This window comes from Girardinichthys multiradiatus, chromosome 18 (assembly GCF_021462225.1).
Source record: "Girardinichthys multiradiatus isolate DD_20200921_A chromosome 18, DD_fGirMul_XY1, whole genome shotgun sequence".
Lineage (NCBI taxonomy): Eukaryota > Metazoa > Chordata > Actinopteri > Cyprinodontiformes > Goodeidae > Girardinichthys > Girardinichthys multiradiatus.
In genome coordinates, this window is record NC_061810.1 from 10,353,597 (window position 1) to 10,380,982 (window position 27,386).

At 39.5% G+C, this 27,386-nt stretch overlaps 1 protein-coding gene across 2 annotated transcripts in view; it reads left to right on the forward strand.

Moving 5' to 3' along the window:
• The window catches only part of LOC124884543 (endothelin-converting enzyme-like 1), a 90,561-nt gene that overhangs the window by 35,866 nt on the left and 27,309 nt on the right, over window positions 1-27,386 (forward strand). For both annotated transcript variants that reach the window (XM_047392499.1, XM_047392500.1), the window contains exons 7-11: window positions 11,691-11,913; window positions 21,068-21,166; window positions 21,649-21,723; window positions 24,751-24,854; window positions 25,693-25,751. In XM_047392499.1, coding sequence (XP_047248455.1) covers window positions 11,691-11,913; window positions 21,068-21,166; window positions 21,649-21,723; window positions 24,751-24,854; window positions 25,693-25,751 — 560 coding nt within the window. The remainder of the gene's footprint in view (window positions 1-11,690; window positions 11,914-21,067; window positions 21,167-21,648; window positions 21,724-24,750; window positions 24,855-25,692; window positions 25,752-27,386) is intronic.

Here is a 27,386-nt window from a genome sequence, read left to right on the forward strand (position 1 = left end):
AGGCCCAACATTTTTCAAACCCTTAACAGAGATAAGTTTATGGTAGTCTTTTAATTTTACCAATATGTTTCTTCTGAATGGAAGTAGTATTGAAAATCTGTGTGTCCCATCCGTAGGAATCCCTTGAGACTGAGAGTCTGTAGAGGCAGTTAAAGATTAGGGTGATGGCAAGGAGGACTTCCAAGCTGTGAGACATGGAGCTCATCACCAGAGATTAGTCATCAAAGTAGCAGTGGAAACATGTCAAAAGCTGCTCAGCAATTAGAAGAAGGAATTGATTCCTGTAATGCCAATAGAGGACCTAAACCTCCAAGCATTTGTTTTGATTACTGAGAAGGGTATCACAAATTTTATAGGTGCCAATAAAAGGTAAATATCTATCTATCAATCCAGCCATCTTTTGTTCATGCTTATCCTTGTATGGGGGACTCTCCAGTGGTTATTCAGTAAGTGGCAAGGTATACCAAATTAACTTATCCATCATGCTTTAGGACTGTGGGGGAAAGCTGGAGAACCCACTCATTTAAACTCCCCCTTCCTGCTTCAAGGCAACAGTGCTACCAACCGCACCACCATGCAGCCCTAAAATGTGAATAAAAAGGACTTCAGTTTTGAAAAAAGTAAGTTTTTTTATTGTTGTTTTTGTTCAAGCAAAATCAAATGAGTTTTTGTAGTCCTATGAATTTGTTTAGTATCTTTTAAAAGATGCCTGTCTCATTTCCTATCAGAAAGTTCTTGGTTAAATAAAAATAATTTTAAATCTGATTCTGCAAGGGGTATAAAAAATGTCAGGCTTACCTGTAATTACTGTAGTTACATCCCTGTTTCTTTTTTCTTGTTCTCTCTCTCAGATCACTTTTGACCTGTGTTTTCTAAAGCCTTTTATCACCCTCTACATCTTTACAGCACAAAATCCCGAACTTTCTCCCCTACTCCATCATCCCCATTTTTTTACATTGATGAAGTTCCTGACATACAGGGGTTGGACAATAAAACTGAAACACCGGTTTTAGACCACAATAATTTATTAGTACGGTGTAGGGCCTCCTTTTGCGGCCAATACAGCGTCAATTCGTCTTGGGAATGACATATACAGTCCTGCATAGTGGTCAGAGGGATTTTAAGCCATTCTTCTTGCAGGATAGTGCAGGCCAGGTCGCTACGTGATACTGGTGGAGGAAAACGTTTCCTGACTCGCTCCTCCAAAGCATCCCAAAGTGGCTCAATAATATTTAGATCTGGTGACTGTGAAGGCCATGGGAGATGTTCAACTTCACTTTCATGTTCATCAAACCAATGTTTCACCAGTCTTGCTGTGTGTATTGGTGCATTGTCATCCTGATACACGGCACCGCCTTCAGGATACAATGTTTGAACCATTGGATGCACATGGTCCTCAAGAATGGTTCGGTAGTCCTTGGCAGTGCCCATCTAGCACAAGTATTGGGCCAAGGGAATGCCATGATATGGCAGCCCAAACCATCACTGATCCACCCCCATGCTTCACTCTGGGCATGCAACAGTCTGGGTGGTACGCTTCTTTGGGGCTTCTCCACACCGTAACTCTCCCGGATGTGGGGAAAACAGTAAAGGTGGACTCATCAGAGAACAATATATGTTTCACATTGTCCACAGCCCAAGATTTGCGCTCCTTGCACCATTGAAATGAGTGACCAAAGGTTTGGCTATAGCAGCCCGGCCGTGTATATTGACCCTGTGGAGCTCCCGACAGACAGTTCTGGTGGAAACAGGAGAGTTGAGGTGCACATTTAATTCTGCTGTGATTTAGGCAGCTGGTTTTATGTTTTTTGGATACAATCCGGGTTAGCACCCGAACATCCCTTTCAGACAGCTTCCTCTTGCGTCCACAGTTAATCCTGTTGGATGTGGTTCGTCCTTCTTGGTGGTATGCTGACATTACCCTGGATACCATGGCTCTTGATACATCACAAAGACTTGCTGTCTTGGTCACAGATGCGCCAGCAAGACGTGCACCAACAATTTGTCCTCTTTTGAACTCTGGTATGTCACCCATAATGTTGTGTGCATTTCAATATTTTGAGCAAAACTGTGCTCTTACCCTGCTAATTGAACCTTCACACTCTGCTCTTAGTGGTGCAATGTGCAATCAAAGAAGACTGGCTACCAGGCTGGTCAAATTTAGCCATGAAACATCCCACACTAAAATGACAGATGTTTCAGTTTCATTGTCCATCCCCTGTACAGGTGCTTCTCAAAATATTAGCATATTGTGATAAAGTTAATTATTTTCCATAATGTAATGATGAACATTTAACATTCATATATTTTAGATTCATTGCACACCAATTAAAATATTTCAGGTCTTTTATTGTCTTAATACGGATGACTTTGGAATACAGCTCATGAAAACCCAAAATTCCTATCTCACAAAATTAGCATATCATTAAAAGGGTCTCTAAACGAGCTATGAACCTAATCATCTGAATCAACAAGTTATCTCTAAACACCTGCAAAAGATTCCTGAGGCCTTTAAAACTCCCAGCCTGGTTCATCACTCAAAACCCCAATCATGGGTAAGACTGCCGACCTGACTGCTGTCCAGAAGGCCACTATTGACACCCTCAAGCAAGAGGGTAAGACACAGAAAGAAATTTCTGAATGAATAGGCTGTTCCCAGAGTGCTGTATCAAGGCACCTCAGTGGGAAGTCTGTGGGAAGGAAAAAGTGTGGCAGAAAACGCTGCACAACGAGAAGAGGTGACCGGACCCTGAGGAAGATTGTGGAGAAGGGCCGATTCCAGACCTTGGGGGACCTGCGGAAGCAGTGGACTGAGTCTGGAGTAGAAACATCCAGAGCCACCGTGCACAGGCGTGTGCAGGAAATGGGCTACAGGTGCCGCATTCCCCAGGTCAAGCCACTTTTGAACCAGAAACAGCGGCAGAAGCGCCTGACTTGGGCTACAGAGAAGCAGCACTGGACTGTTGCTCAGTGTTCCAAAGTACTTTTTTCAGATGAAAGCAAATTCTGCATGTCATTCGGAAATCAAGGTGCCAGAGTCTGGAGGAAGACTGGGGAGAAGGAAATGCCAAAATGCCAGAAGTCCAGTGTCAAGTACCCACAGTCAGTGATGGTCTGGGGTGCCGTGTCAGCTGCTGGTGTTGGTCCACTGTGTTTTATCAAGGGCAGGGTCAATGCAGCTAGCTATCAGGAGATTTTGGAGCACTTCATGCTTCCATCTGCTGAAAAGCTTTATGGAGATGAAGATTTCATTTTTCAGCACGACCTGGCACCTGCTCACAGTGCCAAAACCACTGGTAAATGGTTTACTGACCATGGTATCACTGTGCTCAATTGGCCTGCCAACTCTCCTGACCTGAACCCCATAGAGAATCTGTGGGATATTGTGAAGAGAACGTTGAGAGACTCAAGACCCAACACTCTGGATGAGCTAAAGGCCGCTATCGAAGCATCCTGGGCCTCCATAAGACCTCAGCAGTGCCACAGGCTGATTGCCTCCATGCCACGCCACATTGAAGCAGTCATTTCTGCAAAAGGATTCCCGACCAAGTATTGAGTGCATAACTGTACATGATTATTTGAAGGTTGACGTTTTTTGTATTAAAAACACTTTTCTTTTATTGGTCGGATGAAATATGCTAATTTTGTGAGATAGGAATTTTGGGTTTTCATGAGCTGTATGCCAAAATCATCCGTATTAAGACAATAAAAGACCTGAAATATTTCAGTTAGTGTGCAATGAATCTAAAATATATAAATATTGAATTTTCATCATTACATTATAGAAAATAATGAACTTTATCACAATATGCTAATTTTTTGAGAAGGACCTGTATAAGTCTACTGACAATAGCTGTCACTCCTTGATGTCTCCCTTTCAACCCTCCATCACTTTTTAACTTTTTATACTCCTCTTTCTCTCTCTCTTGTGTGTGTGTGTGTGTGTGTGTGTGTGTGTGTGTGTGTGTGTGTGTGTGTGTGTGTTGTTCCCCTCACAGTTTTCAATGCAGCCAATCCCATTAGCCAGATGAGCAGACCTCCAATGAGGGGGAAAGCATAATGACAACACCGATGTCTCCCCCACATTCTTCCCTCCCTCGTACTACCGTCTGTTCTCCCCGTCATTGATGAGTAGCTGTGAATACAAGTGTGAAAATCCAGCGTGTGTGTGTGTGTCTGTTTGGGCCTGGCAATCTGAAAGCATAGCAGGAGGAGTGTGTCGGCTGTGTATTTACTTAGGTGAGTTTGAGTGTACTATGTGAGTGTTCAGGACTAATCCAGAGATGTAAAACAGCAGCAATTGAAGGTTCACGTCCCGCTGGGGCCATCAAGTATTTTCTGAGAAAGCTTTTCCCCAAACAACAGTGGATTTTATGGTGCAGTGGCTGTCAGCTGTCAAAGTTTGATTCCCAGCAGGGCCTCCTGAGCTGAGAACACATGCCTTACAGCTACCGTAAGGTATTATGTATAAAGGTCCCACTTAAAAGCATATTCTTCTGTCTGCTTAGAGTATGGGTAGACAGTGGTGGGAATTAGCATATATCTGTAATTACTCTAATTTAGCACTCAGCTTGATCAAACTCAGAAAGTTGCCCCCTAAGTGTCCATCTGAAATAAAAGTGTAGCTGGAGTGAACTTTGGAATAGAGGAGGCCCTCCTCCATTACCTGCAGGGTCATTACCTGCAGTAATGTGTTAATGTAGTGCAATGGGACAGTGTATTTTCATCTCCTTAACTAGGCCCATTAAAACCCATTCAGCTAATGAGGCATCACTCAGCCCTTTGGTAATTAAAGCCTACTGCCTAAACTGTGCAGCACTCTGACAGACAACACTTTCATTCCTCTCTGCTGTGGCTTCTTCACCAAACAAAGTCTGCTCTAGGAAGCAGACTTCCTGTGTGCCAGTTCCTACACCATGCAACATTTCTAGAAGCAAAAGTGTAATGCAGTCAACACCTTTGTTAAAATGACAGATTTTTGTAACGTAAAAAGTAGACTTTGATCAATTGTTCAAAGCTTTTTCACATATAATGTGATTTATATAATGTTCATATCAAGTAAAAAACAAATATTTATCGAAATAAATTATATATATTTTTAAATCTGGAATAGCCTTTATACATAATTGTGCATACCAAATGTCCAAATATTTTGCACTGCAGGCCAAGACCGCCAAGTTTAATACTCAGAGGCCATATTATTATTTTTTTTTACAATTGAAAATGCTAAATAATTTAGTTGCTAATTCAGAAACAATTAAACATGCAATATTTAATGAAACAGTCTCAGATGTTTGTCTCAATAAAAGAAAGATAAACAATTTTCTGACTTTTTGGGTCAAATATCTTTTATCTTTTGATCCAGAAATGTGCTTTTAGACTTATCTCCGCAACAAAACAAGAACTTTTTTTGAAAAGCCTTGCTGTATTTTGCCAAGTTTAATGAATGCACAAGTCTCTTTTTCTGAAATAAGTGACAAGAGATACTGAAATATGTTGAGCTATTTTAGGTTTTTGAGACATACCTGATACAACAGCTGCAGTTCTCACTGCTTCTTCTTAATATATAGTGTTGCTACTAGAAAGGCTCCGACCCAGGATTTTTTCAAACAATACACTTAGGCCCTGACCTTCACAGACCCCAAACAACAAGTGCTAATTTGCGTGTACTATAAATAAATTGCACGTGCAATTTTCAAAGATTGTGCATCTAATGTATAACAGGTGCAAAGCAGGTGCAGACTGCCCTATTTAAATGAGGAAATTGCATGTGCTACTGGCTGGAACAAGAAGAAAAGCAAACAGATCCTCTGCTGTGTTGCTAGAAATATGCAGCGATTGTTACGCTGCATCATTATAAATTATCCAGTTGCTGATTTTTTCCTTCTGTTTGGTTCGGCTCTTGCTTTTCTGGACTGTTACAGTTAGTTAACTTTTGTTGTGCTAATCACAGCAGGTTTGTCATCTGCTCTGAGTATATGTTTGAAGAGTTTGGAGTTTATCATAAACAGCCACAATATTTAAACCTAATATTAATAATATTAGCAACATAAAAATAGATTGTTGTAGGAATTGGCAATCTGTATGTTATAGCTTTGCTAATTTTAGAACATAGCATCACATAACTGTCCTGCAAAAACGTTTTTCGAACATTTATGTACATAAAAATAAATACTTTTCCAATGATTTTGCTGAATCCCTTTTGTTTGTTTTGCCAATATTTTAATGATATACAACGTGTTTGATTGTTTAAATAGTTTTTTGTGACACAAAATCATTTTTTATTGCATAAACAAAATCCTACCCTGGCATATGTTCACATTTAAACAATGTACTCAAACTGATCCTGCTCAGATTGCCCTGCAATGACATAACGTTACTGTCATGCTTGTTTACTGACAAGTTTAAAGGATACACTGTCTTTGTCACCACATGGAAAAGCTGCCCTAAAATTGTGATTTTTCACTTGTTAATAAGTGATTTTAGCATCCAGTTTGCAAATGAAGGATTTAATCTGCCTTTTAATGTCTTTAGTTCTTTCGTATTACTTATATTATCAACATCAAAGCACAGTGGGTCTTTTGCATTATGTGTGATTACAGGCTGTACGCGCTTCATCAGTTATGTGCCCATTTTGCCATGATCAGGTTTGTGCGTGTTCTGCAAATGATCCCTGATGCTGGAATGATGTTGAAGTGTTTTACCATATACAAATATACAAATATAATGGCCTTTGTTTGTCATTGGTTCGAAATCAGAGTTTAGATAATCCTACATAGAATCCTCTATTCTCATCTATTTTTAATATATTTATTTTTGACAGCCCAAATCTGTTGGCACATGTACAGAATATTATCTCTCCCTGTCATCTGTCATTCTATTTATGCTTTCTTCTGGACAAAGTGACAGCAGATATTTTTGTGTCCCAGTTAGCACCTGCATTTCAAACGTGATAAATCCACTAGCAAAAATTGCGCCCACAAACCGTTTCAGGCTTTGAAAATCACATTGCGGGTGGTAAGGGAAGACATTTGCATATCCTCCTCCCATGAATTTGCGCATTTGGATCATAATCATATGTTTTGCATAGTCATGAAGGCAGACACGCTAAAAAGTTCTGATTACCACCTTGTTTGTAGATCAGCTTTGCTAACGCCATCAGGTTTGCGTGCGGTTTTGTACATGCAAGTCTTTTGAAAATCAGGCCCTTACTGTCCAATTTTTTGGGTGTTTAATACGAAAAACAGAATAAAACACAAAGGAACTCTTTACGCTGCTACATTTTGTGCACTAATCTTGAATTGTATTATTCATTAAATAATACGCCTCAAAATGATTCATTTATGTCTTTAGTAACATTAGGCTACAAAGCTGCTAAATCTCTACACAGACTGCTGAGAGGGGCACAGCGAACTTCGGAAAGTAATGACAGTATTTTTTAAAAGCTGCTCTCAACTCTGTGGCTTTTATGGGCTGTAAAAGGTTGTAAAATGGTTTGAAGAGTTGCATCAGCCACCAACAAAATCACTCTTTAGTTTTAATTTAACCAGTCTTGACCTGAGAAAAAGAAGTTGCACTAAACTAAAAAACTGAGTTTTCTATTTTAGCAACACTAAGTCCAAAAGCCTGAAGGTGACAGTTTTAGCACTTTTTTATGAATAACTTTACTCATTTGCCCTGTGTGCATTGCTAAATAACATCACCCCTATATTTATTTTATACTCTGTAAATATTCACATCTTGTGTCCGTCTTCCAAGAGACTGCCAACCTTTTCAGATTCTACAAGCTTCTTGATCCATCCCAAACAAAGCAAATAGTGCATACGCTAAGTACAGTCGGTCTTGCATTTTCACACTAAAATATCTCTGAAGCACAGTGCACAGCAGAGGACTCTCCTTACCACCACACTGTTCACTGACAGAGGGTTTCCACAACAGGCTCCATCCATATAAATAACCTTTAATCATTCTGTTGCTAAATCAATAAAATCCATCTACTCCTATTTGAAATATCTGTTTATATGCAATGTGTGAGTCTGATCTCTATATTTTATTGCTTATGTGTGCAATATTTATTTGATTTCCTGAGGAAAATGACCTGCATCAACAACACAACCATGGCAGTGGGATGAGTGAATGGGTTGGTGGCCTCAGCTCATTTCAGATCCAAGATTGATGTCAGTATGGAGACCGACACCAATATTAGATCTGGACCCATCTCTAGTCTCCGCAACAAGTACAAAAAAGGTTTAATAGGAACTGCTCTTATTGTAACTATTCAGTTTGACCATGTTACATTTGCAATAAATACTTCTTATTTTAGTTTTGTTGAGCCATTAAGATGCCTGTAAACATCAAACCTGTGTGCAAAATCTACCCCAGTTCTCTTCCCGTTTCACAACCTGCTGCATGGTCTGTCACTATCTTCATATGCCTGCCACAAAGAACAGAAAACCCTCAAAGAGAGACCAGTGTTTTCCCATTTTACACTTTCCAATGACACACAGCAATAAATTAAATGTCATTGTGGGTTTGGTTTTTGCCACAATTAATTCATTGTGGATTACCTATCGAACTGTCTGTACTTTTCTTCTGAGATGCTTCAAATAAATCAGCTCAACCACCTCTCCCAGATACACAGCAGATACATATTTTAGTTCCACTATTATCATATAGTGTGGGGGAAGAAAGTTTCCTAATTTAAAAAGGATGAAGAGACAACTGGTTTCCTCTCAAAGCCAACACAGGGGACCTTTTATTCAGAACACATCTCTGAATACATCTTCATACAAAATCCCAAAGAATCCCAAAATCCCTTTCACGAGTCAAGATATATATACAACAGTCATATCATTGTTGTGTTTGTGAGACTTTTTGACCAATCAGATGTACCCTTTCACTTCCACACATTTTGGCACTCACATCATTGATTCTCAAGCGCAGTTCCAGTAATACAGAACCAGCAAACATATGCAGGAAATCAAACTGGTCCATGTGACAGTTTGTACAATAACACTTTCATCACTCCGGTGAACTCCCCATCCCTGAGCTAAACTGGACTGCTGAACTAATGTCAAAGCAACCTGGCAAGATTCAGGATAACTGTTTCCATACAGCCTACAAGTTTGCTTCTACAATAACAAGTCCATCAGTCTTTCCTCACGCCAAGACTGTTTCCTTATCTATCTTGTTCCCAGACAGGCCTTGCTGCTCAGAGTGACTTTTCCCATATGTCAAGAACAATCTACACAGAATTAATTTTACATATGGTAAAAACAATGGTAACACTTTTTAATCTACCAAACAAAGCTTTACGCTTCCACAATAGATGACATCCTCACAAGTATGATACGTTCAGGTTTCACACACACTCCCAAACCTACACAACCAGATACTCACACCGGGTGTAGCTCTAGTAAAGACATCAACTCAGGACTGTAGCAGTGCTAACAAATGTATTGTAACCTGTACATTCTCCTCAGTTGTTACCAGGAGTCCAGTAATTTACTAAACCCCCCACATTCCCTCTGTCCCCCCTTTTTTCTTTCTTTACCTGTTAATAAATTGCATTCACAACCAGGCTGTTCCTTTGGACCTAAGGGTGCTGTTGTCAAAGCGTTTTTAACTTAACATCTGTCGCACATAAGCACTATTATTCATAAAAACTGAAAAAAGAACATGGAAAACAACAACAACATGCCTCGAGGTTAGCATGCAGCTTCGCAGTAGGAGCACGGGGCATTTGTCCCTGCAGGGCGGATCAGATGTGCGAACCCAGTGGGAGCACGAGGACACACCAGTACTCCATCGTCTGGGGGGCAGAAGACACAGCTTGAATACATACACGAATGATCCATTTTCTATTCCTCTGCTTGACATTTTCCTCAACCCTCTGCTGCCTCTCTCCAGTTAGTCAGTCTGGATCGCAGGGAGCTCTTTCTTAACTGTTGGACCCTGCTGATTTCTTACTATTCAGCAGTGTCTCTCTGACTAACCCTGGTGACTGTACGTTACAGAAGTAGTATGACGTGTACTCAAAACAGCGTTGTGACTTAAAAACCCATACTTTGTAATTTAGTATTAAATACAGTTAGAACTTCTTTTAATTCCCTTGTATTTTCACATTTCATATAAAACTTAATATTGCAATATTGCATAGTATTGCAGGTAGGTTATCCTGTAAATTTAGCTGCAGATGCATGGATTTGGGCTTAAAAGGAAACTTTAAAAAATGCATTCTCAGGCAAAACTCTGGAGTGCCTGTTTTTCACATTTCTGAGAGGATTTATCAAAATTATTTGCATTTAATCTGTCACCAAATAGAATTACTAACGCAAAAACATATCCGTAAAGTAAAATGAACCTGCCTCACAACAGTCTAAATGCAGCTTATTTCCCTACTTTCATGTAAAAAACTAATGCATTGTTTATCAATGTGTGAACCTATATGTCTGATTAACATCAGGAATGAAGCTGAACCGTCCAGTCCTTGTTCTGTGATGGAATGTTGGGGCGGCAGAACTGTAAAAGAGAGACTTATTTAACATATTGTGTAGGATAATTTCCCTAAGTAAAATGATAATAAACTGTGTAAAAAATGATAGTTTAGAAAAAACAATCAGCATTTTATGTTGCTGCTAACTAGGTATATATAATTTGGCCATTTGTGAACCAAAAAAGCACACCCTCTGTTCCAAATGGTAAAAACACAGTGGTGTTTCTTTTCTAAAATAATTGCCACCTACCAGTTATGTCTGGAAGTCTAGATTTCAGAGGTCTATGAAAGAATAACCAGCAGGACAATCCGTGACATCAAGATTTTTTACTTTTGGAGATTGCGACGCTCAAATCCAGTACCTAATGAACCTATTGAAAGTAGCAGAGAAAAAGTGCAAGTTTATTTGAACTTTCCAAGATCTGTACATTATATGCCTTAAATCTTTTTCATTTTTTTATGTTACAACCACAAGGTGGTGTTCTTTTGGAAGGTTTTCTTGAAGGATTTTCCTGTATGATGCTCCTTCCATCTTCTTGTCATCTTTGACCAGCTTCCCTATCCTGTTGAAGAAAAGCATTCCCACGGCATTATAATGCCACCTCCAGAGTGTGCATGGTGTGTTCAGGATTCCAGGTTTTCTTCCCAACATAGTGCTTACATGTGAGCCAAAAAGTCCAGAGGAACAGCTTCCACATGTTTTTGTCCCCTACATGGCTTTTAACCATGTCTTCCTTCTTACCACTATTTGATTAAGGCCTTATTTGTGGAGTGCCCAACTAGATATTATTCTGTCGTCAGATTCTCCCACTTGAACTCTGGATTTCTGCAGCTTCTCCAGAGTTATCATGGAACTCTTGTTTGCTTCTGTGGTTACTCTTCTACTTGCCCTTGCTCCTTGTCAGTTTAGGTGGACGGCCATGTCTTGGTAGGTTTGCTGTTGTGCCATACTATTTATTTTCAGATGCTGGGTTGAATAGAGATCTTTGAGAAGCAATAATTCCATCCGTTTATTTTCTTTGCCAAGTTAATCTGGTTCAAAGAAAAACCTTGCTCAGACCAAAATACAGTTTAGAGTCAGTTAAAACAATTTGCATGTTTTTGGGGTTTTTTATGTAAAAGTATCTGTAAATGTACTTGACACAAGAAATGATGTAACAAAAGGCAAATCATGGAACTATTTTTTTCCCTTTAGAGTTCTTCATAACTACATGTTGTGGCGCATTGTGGCAGCGCTAAGCGAGCACCTGTCCACCGCCTTCCGAAGCACCATCCACGAGTTTTCTCGAGAGATCGACGGCACCGAGCAGCAGCTGGAGCTGGGCCGGCTCTGCCTCACTCAGGCCAACAAGCACTTTGGCATGGCCCTGGGGGCGCTGTTTGTCCAGAAGCACTTCTCTTCACAGAGCAAGGCCAAGGTTGGAATATTTGCAGACACATGTCTCTCCATCTGATGTGAATGAAGTGTACTCATTTGATCCTTTATTCCTCTATTTTCATTTTTCATAAAATACACCAGGCACAAACTAGTTTATCCAGAAAATCAGCTTTGTGTAAATGAGGCTTCATAACTACCAAATGTGACTGTTGTAATTGTGAAAGTCTCAGATTTGTGCCATGAAAAACTATACACTCTCTGGATTTACCAACTTGTCAGAGATTCTGGTCCATACTGACACCAAGGCATCACACAGTTGCTCCAGATTAGTTAAGTGCACATCCATGATGTAAATCTCCCATTCCACCATGTCCAAAAGGTGCTTTAATTGACTGGGATGTGAGGACTATGGGGGCCACTGGAGAACAGTGAACTCATTGTCATGTTCATCAAAACAGTTTAGGTTTATTTGGGTTTTGTGACATGGTGATTATCCTGCTGAAAGTAGCCAACAGAAGATGGGTGGACTGTGGGCATAAACGGATGGACATGGTCAACATCAATACTCAGGAAGGCTGTTGGGTGTAAACATTGCTCAATTAGTTCTAAGAGGTCCTTTGTGTCATGATGAGTTTGGAGGTAGGACACAAATACAGAGTGGAGTGTAGCTGAAAAACGTTTAATGAAAATATTTACTTACAGATGACCAGGTACAGGCAAGTGAAAAACAACAGAAACAGGTTGGTAGCAGGTGCATGAAAATCCAGTCAACAGACATGGAAGAACACAGGACTGGACCAGGGCAAAGACACAGGGTAGGTAACAAGGTGTTAACAGAAGTAACCAGTGAGGAACAATGACTGACACAGGTGTGAACCAGGGTTGCAGGGAGACAGAGGGAGTGACTAATTGAGCCTGATTAGCAAGGGAAATAATGGGGACATGAATGAACTGAACAGAAGATAAACAAAGAGACTAGACTAGATAAGAAAACCAAGGGAAAACAGATCTAAAGGGAAATGTAACTAAACACATGAAACATAAGAATCCAGAAAGTAACAAAAACTTAACAGAAGAGATCTAATAAACCTGAATGAACAGAAAACACCTGACTGAGAAGTAAACAGACTCAAACCTCCCCCCCCACCCCACCCCACCACACACACACACACACGCACACAGCATTTACACCACCAGCAGCCTGAACTATTGAAACAAGGCAGGATGGGTCCATGCTTTCACGCAGTTGAAATTGAGAATCCTAATACCAGGAAACGTTTTTGTCCAATTTTGTGATTCTTTGTGAATTATAACCTCAGCTTCCTGTTCGCAGCAGGAGAGCCTCTCCTGACTTCTGAAGCCAACAACACCATTTCATCCACACAACAGCCATTCATTATTTTCTCTTTTTTTGACCATTCTTTATTAACTAAAAAGAAGGTTATGTGTTAAAATCCCAGTAGAGCTGGTCCTCTGGCACCAACAACCACTGTTATGATCCTTGGCTCTTATTTGTGTTTTTTCATTATTGTTCATTATGTTCCTTGTTTTGCTATATTCATTTGTCTGTTTGGTCCTAGTCTCTTCCTTCAGTTGCTCAGCCTTCCCTGCACTGCCACCTTGGCAATTAAGCTCATGCAGCCCAGCTGTGCCTGCCCATTACCTGGATTACTCTCACCTGTGTTTGCCATGCCATCCTGTCTTTTCCTCTGTGTACTGGTCCTTCTCAAAATATTAGCATATTGTGATAAAGTTCATTATTTTCCATAATGTCATGATGAAAATTTAACATTCATATATTTTAGATTCATTGCACACTAACTGAAATATTTCAGGTCTTTTATTGTCTTAATACGGATGATTGTGGCATACAGCTCATGAAAACGCAAAATTCCTATCTCACAAAATTAGCATATTTCATCCGACCAATAAAAGAAAAGTGTTTTTAATACAAAAAACGTCAACCTTCAAATAATCATGTACAGTTATGCGCTCAATACTTGGTCGGGAATCCTTTTGCAGAAATGACTGCTTCAATGCGGCGTGGCATGGAGGCAATCAGCCTGTGGCACTGCTGAGGTCTTATGGAGGCCCAGGATGCTTCGATAGCGGCCTTTAGTTCATCCAGATTGTTGGATCTTGAGTCTCTCAACGTTCTCTTCACAATATCCCACAGATTCTCTATGGGGTTCAGGTCAGGAGAGTTGGCAGGCCAATTGAGCACAGTGATACCATGGTCAGTAAACCATTTACCAGTGGTTTTGACACTGTGAGCAGGTGCCAGGTCGTGCTGAAAAATGAAATCTTCATCTCCATAAAGCTTTTTAGCAGATGGAAGCATGAAGTGTTCCAAAATGTCCTGATAGCTAGCTGCATTGACCCTGCCCTTGATAAAACACAGTGGACCAACACCAGCAGCTGACACGGCACCCCAGACCATCACTGACTGTGGGTACTTGACACTGGACTTCTGGCATTTTGGCATTTCCTTCTCCCCAGTCTTCCTCCAGACTCTGGCACCTTGATTTCCGAATGACATGCAGAATTTGCTTTCATCCGAAAAAAGTACTTTGGACCACTGAGCAACAGTCCAGTGCTGCTTCTCTGTAGCCCAGGTCAGGCGCTTCTGCCGCTGTTTCTGGTTCAAAAGTGGCTTGACCTGGGGAATGCGGCACCTGTAGCCCATTTCCTGCGCACGCCTGTGCACGGTGGTTCTGGATGTTTCTACTCCAGACTCAGTCCACTGCTTCCGCAGGTCCCCCAAGGTCTGGAATTGGCCCTTCTCCACAATCTTCCTCAGGGTCCGGTCACCTCTTCTCGTTGTGCAGCGTTTTCTGCCACACTTTTTCCTTCCCACAGACTTCCCACTGAGGTGCCTTGATACAGCACTCTGGGAACAGCCTATTCGTTCAGAAATTTCTTTCTGTGTCTTACCCTCTTACTTGAGGGTGTCAATAGTGGCCTTCTGGACAGCAGTCAGGTCGGCAGTCTTACCCATGATTGGGGTTTTGAGTGATGAACCAGGCTGGGAGTTTTAAAGGCCTCAGGAATCTTTTGCAGGTGTTTAGAGTTAACTCGTTGATTCAGATGATTAGGTTCATAGCTCGTTTAGAGACCCTTTTAATGATATGCTAATTTTGTGAGATAGGAATTTTGGGTTTTCATGAGCTGTATGCCAAAATCATCCGTATTAAGACAATAAAAGACCTGAAATATTTCAGTTAGTGTGCAATGAATCTAAAATATATGAATGTTAAATTTTCATCATGACATTATGGAAAATAATTAACTTTATCACAATATGCTAATATTTTGAGAAGGACCTGTATATATCTCTCTGTTGCTTCCGTTGTTTGCTGCATTTTTCTGTTTGCATGCCTGCTCCATGCCAGTTACTATGCCCATGTTTGATGTCCTATTTGTCCTGTGCAACTGCTTTCATTTACATCGTTATTAAAGAACTACTTTTTACCTTAGTCATACTCAGCATGTGAGTTCTTCACAAAATGCATCATGACAACCACGGCCCGTTCAAAGTCTCCTTTGTTCAGTTTAGTTCAGACTTCAACCTTCAACACTTCTAGATGCCTAAATGCATTGACTTGCTGCCATTGTGAGTGGCTGACTTGCTTTTTGTGTTAAAAAGCATTGAAGAGTACCTAATAAAGTGACAGGTATGTGTTAAATATTGAGAAGTAAAAACCTAGAAAGCAGAACTTATTTATGTTTTATAGCAAGTAGTAATATCAGAAATGATACTATAGAGCATAAGTCACTAAAGACGACATACATAATTTGTCGATAGCATTATGCCAGTTACCAGTAATAAGCTATATCAAGGTTTTGAACAGCACCTAAATTTTACATCATGCCGGTACTATAGTTTAAAGTCCTTTTCATAGGATGCAAGAAGCTTCCTCAGCTGTTAAAGTTTAGAGTAACAGCATATTCCCTCACATGTCACTGCACATTGCTGGTTAATTGGTTGAAAGAAAGCTGCCACACTTTTCCCTTCCTTGCAAGACAATAAAATTTGGCTGAAAATACAGACTGTAGGGCATATATGGAAATAAAAGAACACCTCCCCTCACTGGTATGTAAAGTAACAGTGAGTGTTTAAAGGTTTTTAAAACACTGCCTTTTAAGAAGTGGACAGCAGGTTAGCTGCTGAAGCAGATAGCCCGACTAATTAATATTAGCTTGGTATTGTGTTAATCTTTGAAGAGCAATGTAAAACCTAAATCAGCCCATGCCTGGATGGCAACAACATACTAAAAGAATCTTACTTATACGTTCTAAGCTTGCAACAACCGCTCTAATGTTATCAGAAGGACTTACTGTGTTTTCTTAAATTCCTTAAATCTTACTACCAGCAGTTCTTTCAAAAATGCTGTAAATATCATTTTTCACAATTTAACAGTGGACAAAAACACAACAAGCTTAGAGAAGACTTAGAGAAACACTTGTCAAAACACATTCTAAGCTTACCCTGCAGCTATGACAGCTCACACTGTGAAGTCAGAATACAAACATAAGCATATGCTCCCTTTGTTATAAATAATAATTTTCTAATTTACATCTCCACCAAATACTTCTTTCTCTTTGTTTTTGTGGTTGAATGTAATAAAAAACAACCACTCTGATCAGGTCCAGATAAAAGTGACCACAGATTTGTATCTTTGGGACTTTTTGACTTGAAAAGAAAAAAACATTTAAATATATTTAAGCTGCTGCCATGTCATACCCCAAATAAATTGTTTACAGTAGAGAACAGAATCTTTCTTGGTTAACATATATTTTGTAGAAACAATAGAAAAACCAACTCATATTTCACATTCATTGAAACCTTGGTGAAAATCTCTTCATTTTCTATCTTTTGGAGGTCATCATTATATTAATGTTATTTGAGTCTACAGAGACAGTGTCCAGCAGATATTTTGACATGACTCAATGGCTCTGATGGTTGAAATGGGATCTTGAAATCCCACCGACACTAATCTCAAGTGTCCCCTGTGTACCCTGTCTAGTTTTTGTTGGTTGCTTCTTTGTTTCATTTTGCTCTCTGCCTTGGTCAGTCACAAACATTTGGCATTTAGTTCTGTTGCACCTGAGTACTACTCTATATGATTTCTTGTCTGTCTGTTGTAGGTCATGGGGATGTGGATCCCAATAGGATTCCTAAAGTCTGTAACCCCATGCTCCTTCTTTAAACCCCTCCTTGCATCCATTTCATTCTCTCCTATACAGTTACTCTCCCCTCCACAAACATCATCTTGCATAAAGCATTCTTTCACAACCATTTAAATTTCTGTCAATGCTCAGAACTTGAAAGCATGTAGCAATTTAACTCAGCTAAATAAGCTGTGGATGCTAATTAATTTTTCTGGATGGTATCTTAATTGAAAGTTTAAATCCTGAGTTCTTTACACTCCAGTTAAGATTCTAAGATAACAAGTCTAACTTTCAAAAGTGCTTTAAACTACTGGGGCCTTTCTGATAAATGCTTAGTTCACCCTAAGCTTTTTATGATCAAGCTTTTTGCTAAACAGAAGAATCTCAAAACAACATCAGTGGTTTTGAAGCTTCATGGGTGTAAATCTTGTAATCTTGTAGAGGGGAAGGGAGTGAGCATGTTGCAATTCTGTCATTGGCCATGCCAGCATTGATTGATTCTTTGTTTGGCCTGCACGGTGTTGTCATGACCACACAGGTAGTCAACCTCATTAAATATCACTCAGTTACCCTAGCTTTGGCCAGTGACATTGTGTGCAGCTTTCACTCATTTAGAGATGCTGCTTACCTCAGCATGAACAAGAATTAATGAGCCCCAGGAGCTGAAGCTGAGCGACAGAAGGCTGGGCAGAAAATGACTGGCTTTCTTGTTAAGCTTGTTATGGTGATTGGCAAACATTGTCAACAGTGTCTCTTAGGAGTGGCATTTTAAAAAGCACACATTTACCATCTAAATAGGTAGCGAAATGTTAAACAAATAGCTACTTAACAACATCTTCACTTTGGAAGCTCTTTACTCACTCATCGCATCCACACCAAAGATCTTTACTATGATGTGTTTATAGATCAGAAATAGAATTCTTGAGTTTCCTTCCAAAAGTGTTTAAAGGCAGACATATTTCCGACCTGAGCAATCCCACCGAAATGGTGACAGACGTGTAGTTCAAAGAGAAAAAGAAAAACCTACACTGGTGCTGGGAAAAGTACTCTAAAAATGTTTAATAAATAAAGGAACAAATGATCAAAACTAAGGGACTGGAAAACAAAAAAATAAATGAATAAATAAATAAAGGATAGGGGGGATAATCAATTGGGCTCACTCATCCAAGTTTTCAGGTCACCCTGGTTCCAGTTGCACCGTTGCCTTTATCCACTGTTATTTCTGGTGGCTAAGTCTGAATAAGAATGTGGTAGAGTACGTGACGGCCTGCTCCACATGTGCTCACAGCAAAAAATCCCAAAAACCTTCTGCCGATCTGTTACACCTCTCTCCATCCCCAGTCGACCTTGGTCTCACATCGCCCTGGACTTTGTTACAGGTTTGTCACTATCCAACAATAAAACAGTCTCTCTCCATCATTGACCGTTTCTCCAAAGCCTGCCATTTAATAGCTCTCACCAAACTCCCATCTGATGTCATTACTGCTGAACTGCTGATTAACCATATTTTCAGGATCTATGGACTCCTTAGTGAGATCGTGTCTGATCGAGGACCCCAGTTCATCTCTCAAGTTAGGAAGGATTTCTGCTCAGCCCTCAGTGCACAGTCCAAACTCTCTTCTGGTTTCACCCACAAACTAATGGTCAGTGTGAACATTTAAACCAGGATATGGAAAACACTCAGATGTCTCTGCGCCAAAAATTCCACTTCCTGGAGTCACCATCTCATTTGGGCTGAGTATACACATAATTCTCATGTCTCTGCAGCATCTGGTCTGTCTAAATTTGAATCCTCCTTAGGCTATAAACCATCACTCTTACCCTCATGTGTCACAGAGTCCGTCTTGCCTTCCGCTCCTAACTATCTACTCTGTTGTTGTCAATTCTGGAATCAAACCAAAACAGCCCTTCAACATTCATCCCACCAAAATAAGAAGTATGCGGACAAGAGGAGGATCCCGGCTCCCATTTGCTCACCTGGACAGGAGGTTTGGTTGTCTACTAACAACTTTCCTCTTTAGGCTTACTTCAGAAAACTGGCACCCAGATTCCTTGCTACATTCAAAATTGAATCCATCATCAGTCCTACCTCTGTCCATCTCAAACTACCTTCTCACCACACCTTTCACGTTCCCCAAATCAAGCCAGTCCAGACAAGCTCTTTGCGGTCACCCTCCACCTTCACATACACCACCTGGAAGGAAACCCAAAGGAACAATCAACACCTCCTCACCTGTCAAACTCCGTGGCGTTACTCACCTTCCCCTGGAAACTCCACGTCTTCCTAACAGTAGGACTTGTCCTCAAACATTTCTAGTTGCACATTACCTCCATTGCCTGTAGTCACTTACCTCTCTTCCTCAGTGCACCAACCAGCAGAACATGGATTCCCTGACAACCCCGTTGCATTTTCCTGTTTCTCAATAAACCAGTTTAACTTGAACTCTGCCTCTGTAATTGTTACCAGCACTAGAGTTGCCTGGTTTGCCATTATGACACATACGGGGTTTACACTGAGATACATTTAACTTGGATTAGCTTTAGAAATGTGTACCACATTACCACCTAAATTGTTTGTCAAGGAGATGTAGAGGCAGAATGACTGTGGTCAAGAATCCCATCCCACATGTCATCTGTAAATGGGTAGGTGAAGGCTCTGTTCCCAGGCTAGCCTTGGAGCTGCTACTGAAGGACAGTGCAGTGTGGAGATGAGGCTATTGGACATTGTACTTTTTAGTGTGAGTTAACAGAAAGCAACTGATCAAAGGGGTTTTCTGGTTTCTGAGGAAAATCGGAAATTAAATGCTGTTTATGGTAATTACTTGTAAAAAAAAAATATTAAACAAATATGCTTCAAATGTTTCAACCAGCTGAGAGAAGGAAGAAAAAGTAGTGTCTTGAAACAGATCCCTAAAGCCTCCTTAAACCTAAAATGCACCATCAACTTCTGAAAAAGCAAATTAGTAATTAACTGCCATTGGACTTTGAAGAAAAAAATAGTTGCAGTCCAAAATGTTTTCTGAATTGTATACAAATTTGTAGTGGATGATTAACAGCCTCCGCAGTTACACAGTTTGAACATTAACAACTCAGATGGAAATACTTCCACTTCACCAAATCCTTAATATTTAAATTAGACAAAGCCAGTTCCCAGACCTGCTTGGCTTTTTGAAGGAATTATTTTCTTTGCCGATGGTCTGTGGAATTTCAAATACAGAAAATATTTAAAAAATCTGTAGCCTTAAAAATTGTTGGGGTATCCAAATAGGCATAGATCAAAAGAGATAGAGAAGGTCTAGGGCATTTGTTCTTTTAGTCGACGAATTTGTCTAAGCAAACTGTCAGTCACCAGCCAGTTTCTTGGTGCAACTCTAAAAAATAATAACACACATAAAACACAGATTCATGTTAAATGCATTAACATCCCCTGGTAATTTTAAAAGTCCCAAGAGTGTATGAGCAAAGTCTCAAATTCCGCTAATAGATTTAGGTGAAAACAGTGATTATTAGTGAAACTTTGAGATCCAGTTTCCTCCTTTCATAATGTGATGACTAATAAAAATACCATCAGTGGTAAAATGAGACACAGTGAGCTTGTGTTCATGTTTTTCCTGTTGAGTAGAAGCTGTTGTCAGAACTGCAGCACAGCTAACTGCTACAGGAAGACAAAAAAGTAGCAGTTTAAAACTTTCATGGGCTGTTGCTTCAAACTGGATTCATTAAATTAATTTTTGCAACGAGGTGACCATTCAGTAGTTGTCAGCATTGATGTTGCTAAGAATACTGCTGAATCATAAAACAGGTCTTTATAGATGCTCTAAACTAATAAAAGATACAATAATAAAGTCTATTTATGTAGGAAAATGATTTGACTTCCAAAGTGGATCTATACGACATCTTTCAGTCTTGGGGGCTAATCCCCCCTCTCGCATCTTTCAATACTAACGTCCCTGCTTCCTACACATCTGTAAATGGTTACTTCTTTTACAAGCTCATGGCTATTTGATGTATTTTCCTTCCAGGTACAGGAGCTGGTAGAGGACATAAAGCACTCCCTGGATCTTCGGCTGCAGGAACTGGACTGGATGGATGAGGCTACCAAAGAGGCTGCCAGAGCAAAGGTTGGAAATCTAAACTGAGCCTTGAAATCATGAACATGGCTTCCTGTGAGATCAGATTACTGCTTGAGAAGACTTTAATAACTTCTTTGTGATTCTTTTCTTTTGAACAAGTCTGACTGATTGCTTGCTAAGATAAAAGTGTAATAGGATACATCAAGGGCTTGACATTGAGAAGTGAGGATTGCCTAATCCGGATCTCTCTGTGGTGCTGGTTTAGGGTCTGCACTGCAAGATATCCCTTCTAATACTTTTACAATCTAAAGTTATAATCCTTTTAGAGGGCCATGCTGAATATAAAGAGCTTCCCTGTAATCCTATTAGACTGGATTTGCTTGATTAGTTGATGCGTGCAAGAGAGTGGGTCAGAAACCAGGCACATATGTAGGGTTTTTAGTTACTGCAATGTGAATGGGGAATTTTGTTTGACAGATCTATTTGTTTCTTCCTACGTACCTCACTAATTTCTTCCCCTCTTCTTCCAGCTCAAGCACATGATGGTGATGACAGGATACCCAGATTTCTTGCTCAAACCTGAGCTCATTGATCAGGAATATGGGGTGGGTCATCAAGTACAAACACATCATCCCTTAGTCATTGTTCCAACATCCGGCTCCTTCACTGTATTACTAGAAGGATTTATTGTCAGGTCGAACCATGTATCACTGTGACTGAATTTAGTTACAAAAAATGCATTCATTTACAGGATGGTGATGAGATCATTTATAATAAAGAAGCATGTGCAAAGATTGTTGATCCAGACAGCTTTATCAAGCAATATCCTTTTAACAGACTGCTGACAAATAAGTCCAAACTGGACAAAAAACATAAAAGATAAACATTAGGATTCTGTGTTAAAGTTGGTTAAAACAAAAATCCAACTAAATATGAGAACTAGGAAAATGACAGAATTAGTCTTTGTGACCATAAGCAAACTCAGAGGATGTGAAGACACATGTTCCATGCTTAAATATTCACATCACTGGACATTTTCAATTTCTAATTGTAAAGTTGAAACAAATTGCTACATGGTTTTCAAAACATTTTACACATAAAGAATCACGTGCATTTGTATTCAAGTGCCCCAGATTTGCCCATCCTTCAAACTCAGTAAGATAGGATGAATAGCTGTTTTATTTATTCCCACAGATTCTGAATCAGTTGTAGTTCAGGGTTTCCCCAAAGTGTAGCATTAGTTTTCCAACATACGGAGTGTGTAGGCCAAACATTTTGGTTTCATGTAACCAGACAGTTAAGGGGCAGCTTTTTGGAGTGTACATAGTTGTCATGTTGGCAGAAATTCTACCTGAGCTGTGGATTTCTGTAGTTCCTCTAGAGTTACCAATGGTATCCTCTCTAACACACCTCTGATGCATTCCCTGCTATATTTACCTTTAGATAAAATTATATACAGATTTACGTGACTTTGAAAAGCAGTTGGCCGCTCTGGATTTTATTTGGGATCATCAGAATAGAGGGGGCTGAATGCAAATAAGCAACACATGTTTTAGATTTTTATTTATTTAAAAAATCTATATACTCTGTTGGTCTAGTATACAAAATCCCAATAAAATATTTTAAAGTTTGAAGGTGTGAAAAAATACTGACTACTTTTGAAAGACAATGTACATTGTTTTAAGCTGATAGGTCACAATCCTGAAACACAGCATCACCAGCATGTATTATACCAGGGTTGTATTTCTTTCTCATGTGAATGCAGTTACATTGAACTTTTACAGTCTCACTAAGCACTTATGGTGACTGATACAAATGCCACATTTACACGCACATTCGGTTGTTTTTGTCTTTTTCCTACATAATGCTGTCTTTGGTTTTTGCTATACAATCACATATTTTGTATTGTGGAATTCCAAGAATTTTTCAACAATTGGAAAATGGAAAGGCAGGTATTACACTACCGACCTTCCAGTGACAAAAAAAAAAAATAATTTGTGTCAAACAAAATAGGTTTACACTCATAACAATTGTCCAAAACCACTCTAGTGACCAAAGACACCATAGGGCGCACTTACGTTGAGTAAATGGTATTAACTGATCTGAAAGTGGAGTTTTACAACAACAAAAGTTAATTTTAATGTGTAATTAGAGTTTGTAGAGATTACAGAACTTTTTTTGAAAGCTAATTATGCTGTAACACATAGGAATGGGTGACTGATGAATGCGTATGATAGCCTAGAGCAAAGAAGCTTGTGGGAGTGTTAGCTACAGCTTAACTAAGTAAAATGTAATCTGGAAGACAAACTAAACCTTTGAAGCATTAGTTTAATTAGTTTCATTTGGACTTACTATTAATAACTGCAACCTGCAGCATCACATCAAGCTAACTTTGTGTAAGATGTTCTGTTCTAAATAATATAATGAATCTAGCTGTACCAGTAAACCCTGTTTTAATTCTTCTTTAGAATAAGTTCTACTCCTTGTATTAGAAAAGCATAGACACAACATTGTTGCATTATCTAAAAACTTGAGTTTTTGTCCATCAGCGAACAATAGGTTACATAAACCTAACATTTTATGTACCACTTCCTTTTTTATTTCATAATTTTAATTTTACACCATCTTGTAGTATCCATACCCCTTAAAATCGCTCACATCATGTCACAATTGCAGCGCTTTTTATTGAGATTTTATGTGATAGACCAAAACAAAATATCACAAAGTGGTACATAATTGTAAGTGTAAATTGTAAAAATCCTATTCAGTTATATGTACAAATAAATTTCTGAAAAATGTAGTATATATTTGTGCTCCGCCCCCTTACTAGTCACCTAATTGGTAACTAGAGTTCACCTGTTTGTAATTCAATCTCAGTATAAATTCAGTTCTCTGAAGGTCTCAAAGGCAAGGAGGGCATTGATCAGAGCAGCAGCCAAGAGTCCCATGATTACTTTGGAGCAGCTGCAGAGGTCCAGTGCTCAAGTGGAAGAGTATGTTGACAGTTCCACAATTATGGCTTTTATAGAAGAAAGGCAAGAAGACAGATGCTTCTTAAGAAAGCACAAACAAGTCACATCTGAAATGTGCTGCCAGACTTGTAAGCAATTCAGTAAACGTAGAAAAAGTTACTCTGCTTAGATGAGACTAAGTTCTTTTTGGCCTATGTGCAAAAGGGTAAATTTGGTGGAAAGTTAATACAGCACTATGCACTGAAGTACTTGGGGGTGGCAGCATCATGATGTTGGAATGCTATTGAGTTTGAAAAGAGAAACTGATCAGTGGTGATAGGAAGTTAGATGGGGTTAAATACAGGAAAACCCCATGAATGAAAACCTGTTACAGGCTGCAGCCAGAGCCATGTTTTAGAATGGCCCATTCAAAGTCTAGACCTAAATCTAATTGAGAATCTGTGATAATCAACCTGTGAAGCTCTAGTGAACTCCCTGCCCAAGAGAGTTAAGGTAGTGCTGGAAAATAATGATGGTCATACAAAGAAATTGACATTTATTGACACTTTGGGCTCAATTTTAAAATCTTGTCACAGATTCTCAATTAGATTTAGGTCTAGACTTTGAATGTTTTTGAACAGTTGCTCACACTAAAATCTATATTTTATCCTTGCTTTGCAGTTTGATGTGAACGAGAAGACCTACTTCAAGAATATCCTCAACAGCATTAAATTCAACATCAAGCTTTCTGTCAAGAAAATACATGAACAAGTGGACAAGACAGCGTGAGTGTCACCTACCCTCAAGTGTCTTTTAATTCAACAATTCCCAACATTGTCCTGTCTGCTTTAAATGCATTCCCTTTTCAAACACCCCTCCTGAAGCTCTTACTATGTGAGTCTCATATGTTTGACATGCCTAACATGTGTTCCCAGAAATCTCTCTTAGTTTGCCACATTTGCTGATGTGCCTCTAAATTAAACAAATAGATTCTAAATCAGCATAAACAGCTGCAGAAAATCCATTTGATGTACTTATCTATAGCAACCAGGCAGCTGAAGAGTGCTGTGGGACATACGGTTCATTTTTTAAAAATACAGCCCTGCTCGACTCGGATTGAGTGCCTCTCTGTTATGACAACACATTACAGTCACATTAGTATTCCAGCATGTTTTACACAATGGTATCATTAGCCCACACTCACATACGCCCTCTTTATCACCAAAAAGTTGATGTTCCATCACTCACTCTGTTTTGTCAGTGTAAAATAAAGACAGAACCAGTCCTTCTTGTCGCCCTTACATCTCTTCTCCATACATGCAGAGCCATCAGTCTTTCAGTTGGAGCAAGGGCATCTTAGTCTGTCAGTGTTAGTCGTTTGAGGGATCTGTGCCAATCGATTTTACTGGCTTTAAGTGGATTACCATAAAGGAACCATCCATGTTTTTGTATGCATAGAGGCACTTCAGCTGTGAAATCTTACAGAGTGGATATCTCACCAGTGGGTTTAGAAGGATATAGGCAGCGGTGTTTGTGATTCCTTTCGTTGTGTTTTGAGTGGATAGAGTGTGAAGGGATCTTGTCTCTAAAACCTTTCTTGTCCAACGCTATTTTTCTCCTCAGGTGGCTTCTCCCCCCACAGGCTCTTAATGCCTACTACCTCCCTAACAAGAATCAAATGGGTAAGTGCGTGACTTTTCATGGTTCATACTCATACAAGTGCCAGCTACTGCCACAAGCAAGCACACACAAAGAAAACCTTTCCCGTTTCCTGTTTAGTCATACACAATTTCATCATGTTGCTGTCTGTTTATAGCAAGCCAAACACGAAGGCTTCTGAAAGTAAAACATGTACATCCCCCTATAATCTCTCTCATTGCTCTCTTTCTACTTCAGTCGCATGTTTAATGCGCCCCTGTTGGAATAACAAGCAGTATCATCTTCCGAAGCTTTAACAAATCTAGCCTAGCGATATCACCCCTCCCCTCACCCCTCATCTTCTCCCAGGATTGGCCCACCGTCTGTGTCTGCCTACTGGATTCAATCTCTTCCAGAAAAATCAATGGTGTGCTCACAGGCTGATGCTGGAGAACAGAAGGAGTTATACAAACACAGTCATCAGAGCCCACTAGAATATTTTTTCTCAGTCGACAAACTCTTACTTCTCTCCAGGAATTCATATTTTCATATTTCTCAACCCTTCCCTTTCTTCCTTGTATTAGCTTTTTTACATACCCAGCATGTGTAGTCAGGTTTGATTCCAAGCCTAAGGATTGCTTAAAAGATGCTTCTATATACATCAAATATTTTTTGTGCTTTAATGTGAAACTTTTGATCTTTTCTGGATAGGAACGTTCCAGGTCAAGTGCCAGAGTAGTTTCAAAGATAGCTCTAAGTTGAGCTACTGTAGCACTGTTTCCTATCTTGCCATATATGCTGGCATATTAAAAAAAAACCTGGTGCTTCACAGGTTTGAACATGAGAAAATGAAACAGATTTTGTAAAACACCAAGTTCTGTCACCCTTTTGAAGTAGGTTTGTCATATTTAATGTACTCCTAGTTTTAATAGTTCATGTGTACTGAGATCAAGAATGTGCAATACATAATGTTGACCTTTGTTGAAACAGAATATGTTACTTTGTCATGACTTCACATTCTTGTTGTAACCTGAATAATTCTAAAGATCAATGAAAGCCACAACATGGTCAGGTAATTAGTAGCCAAAATAATCAAAATATAGTACTAGCAAACAGGTTCGCTATTAGTTTGAAACATTGGGGATCCCAAAATGAATGCATCTTTAGAAGCACAGACAGAGCATTTCCTTAGTGACATTAAGTTATATTATATTCAGTCATTGCTGCGATATTTGAGCAACAGTTGATTAAACGCTATAGCAACGGTGGTACATGAGAGGTATATGCCTCACAACCTGGAATTATAATTGCATGAGAGTTTTCACCATTTTAAATACAGAACATGCTTTTAAGCAAACAACAAATAGGACAAACCTCTGAGTTTGTATCATATGTGTGGAATCGGTATAACGTCTGATCTGATTATCTTAGAGAGCACTGAGGGATATATGGCTGCAGCAGATCAGATGTCGGGGCTGGAGTTTCCGTTGTATGTTTTTGTCTGTGTTTTTTGACTCCTAATAGGCGCTAGTGTTCAGCAGTGGTGGAGACAGGTGTTTTCCATCTCGGTGATTGAGTCCTGGAGTACTTAAGCAGGAAGCAGCCAGCATCTTGTCGCTCGAGTATTAGCCTCTGTGGTAGCTACTCAGCCAGCCTTGTATTAATTAAGTTTATGTGTA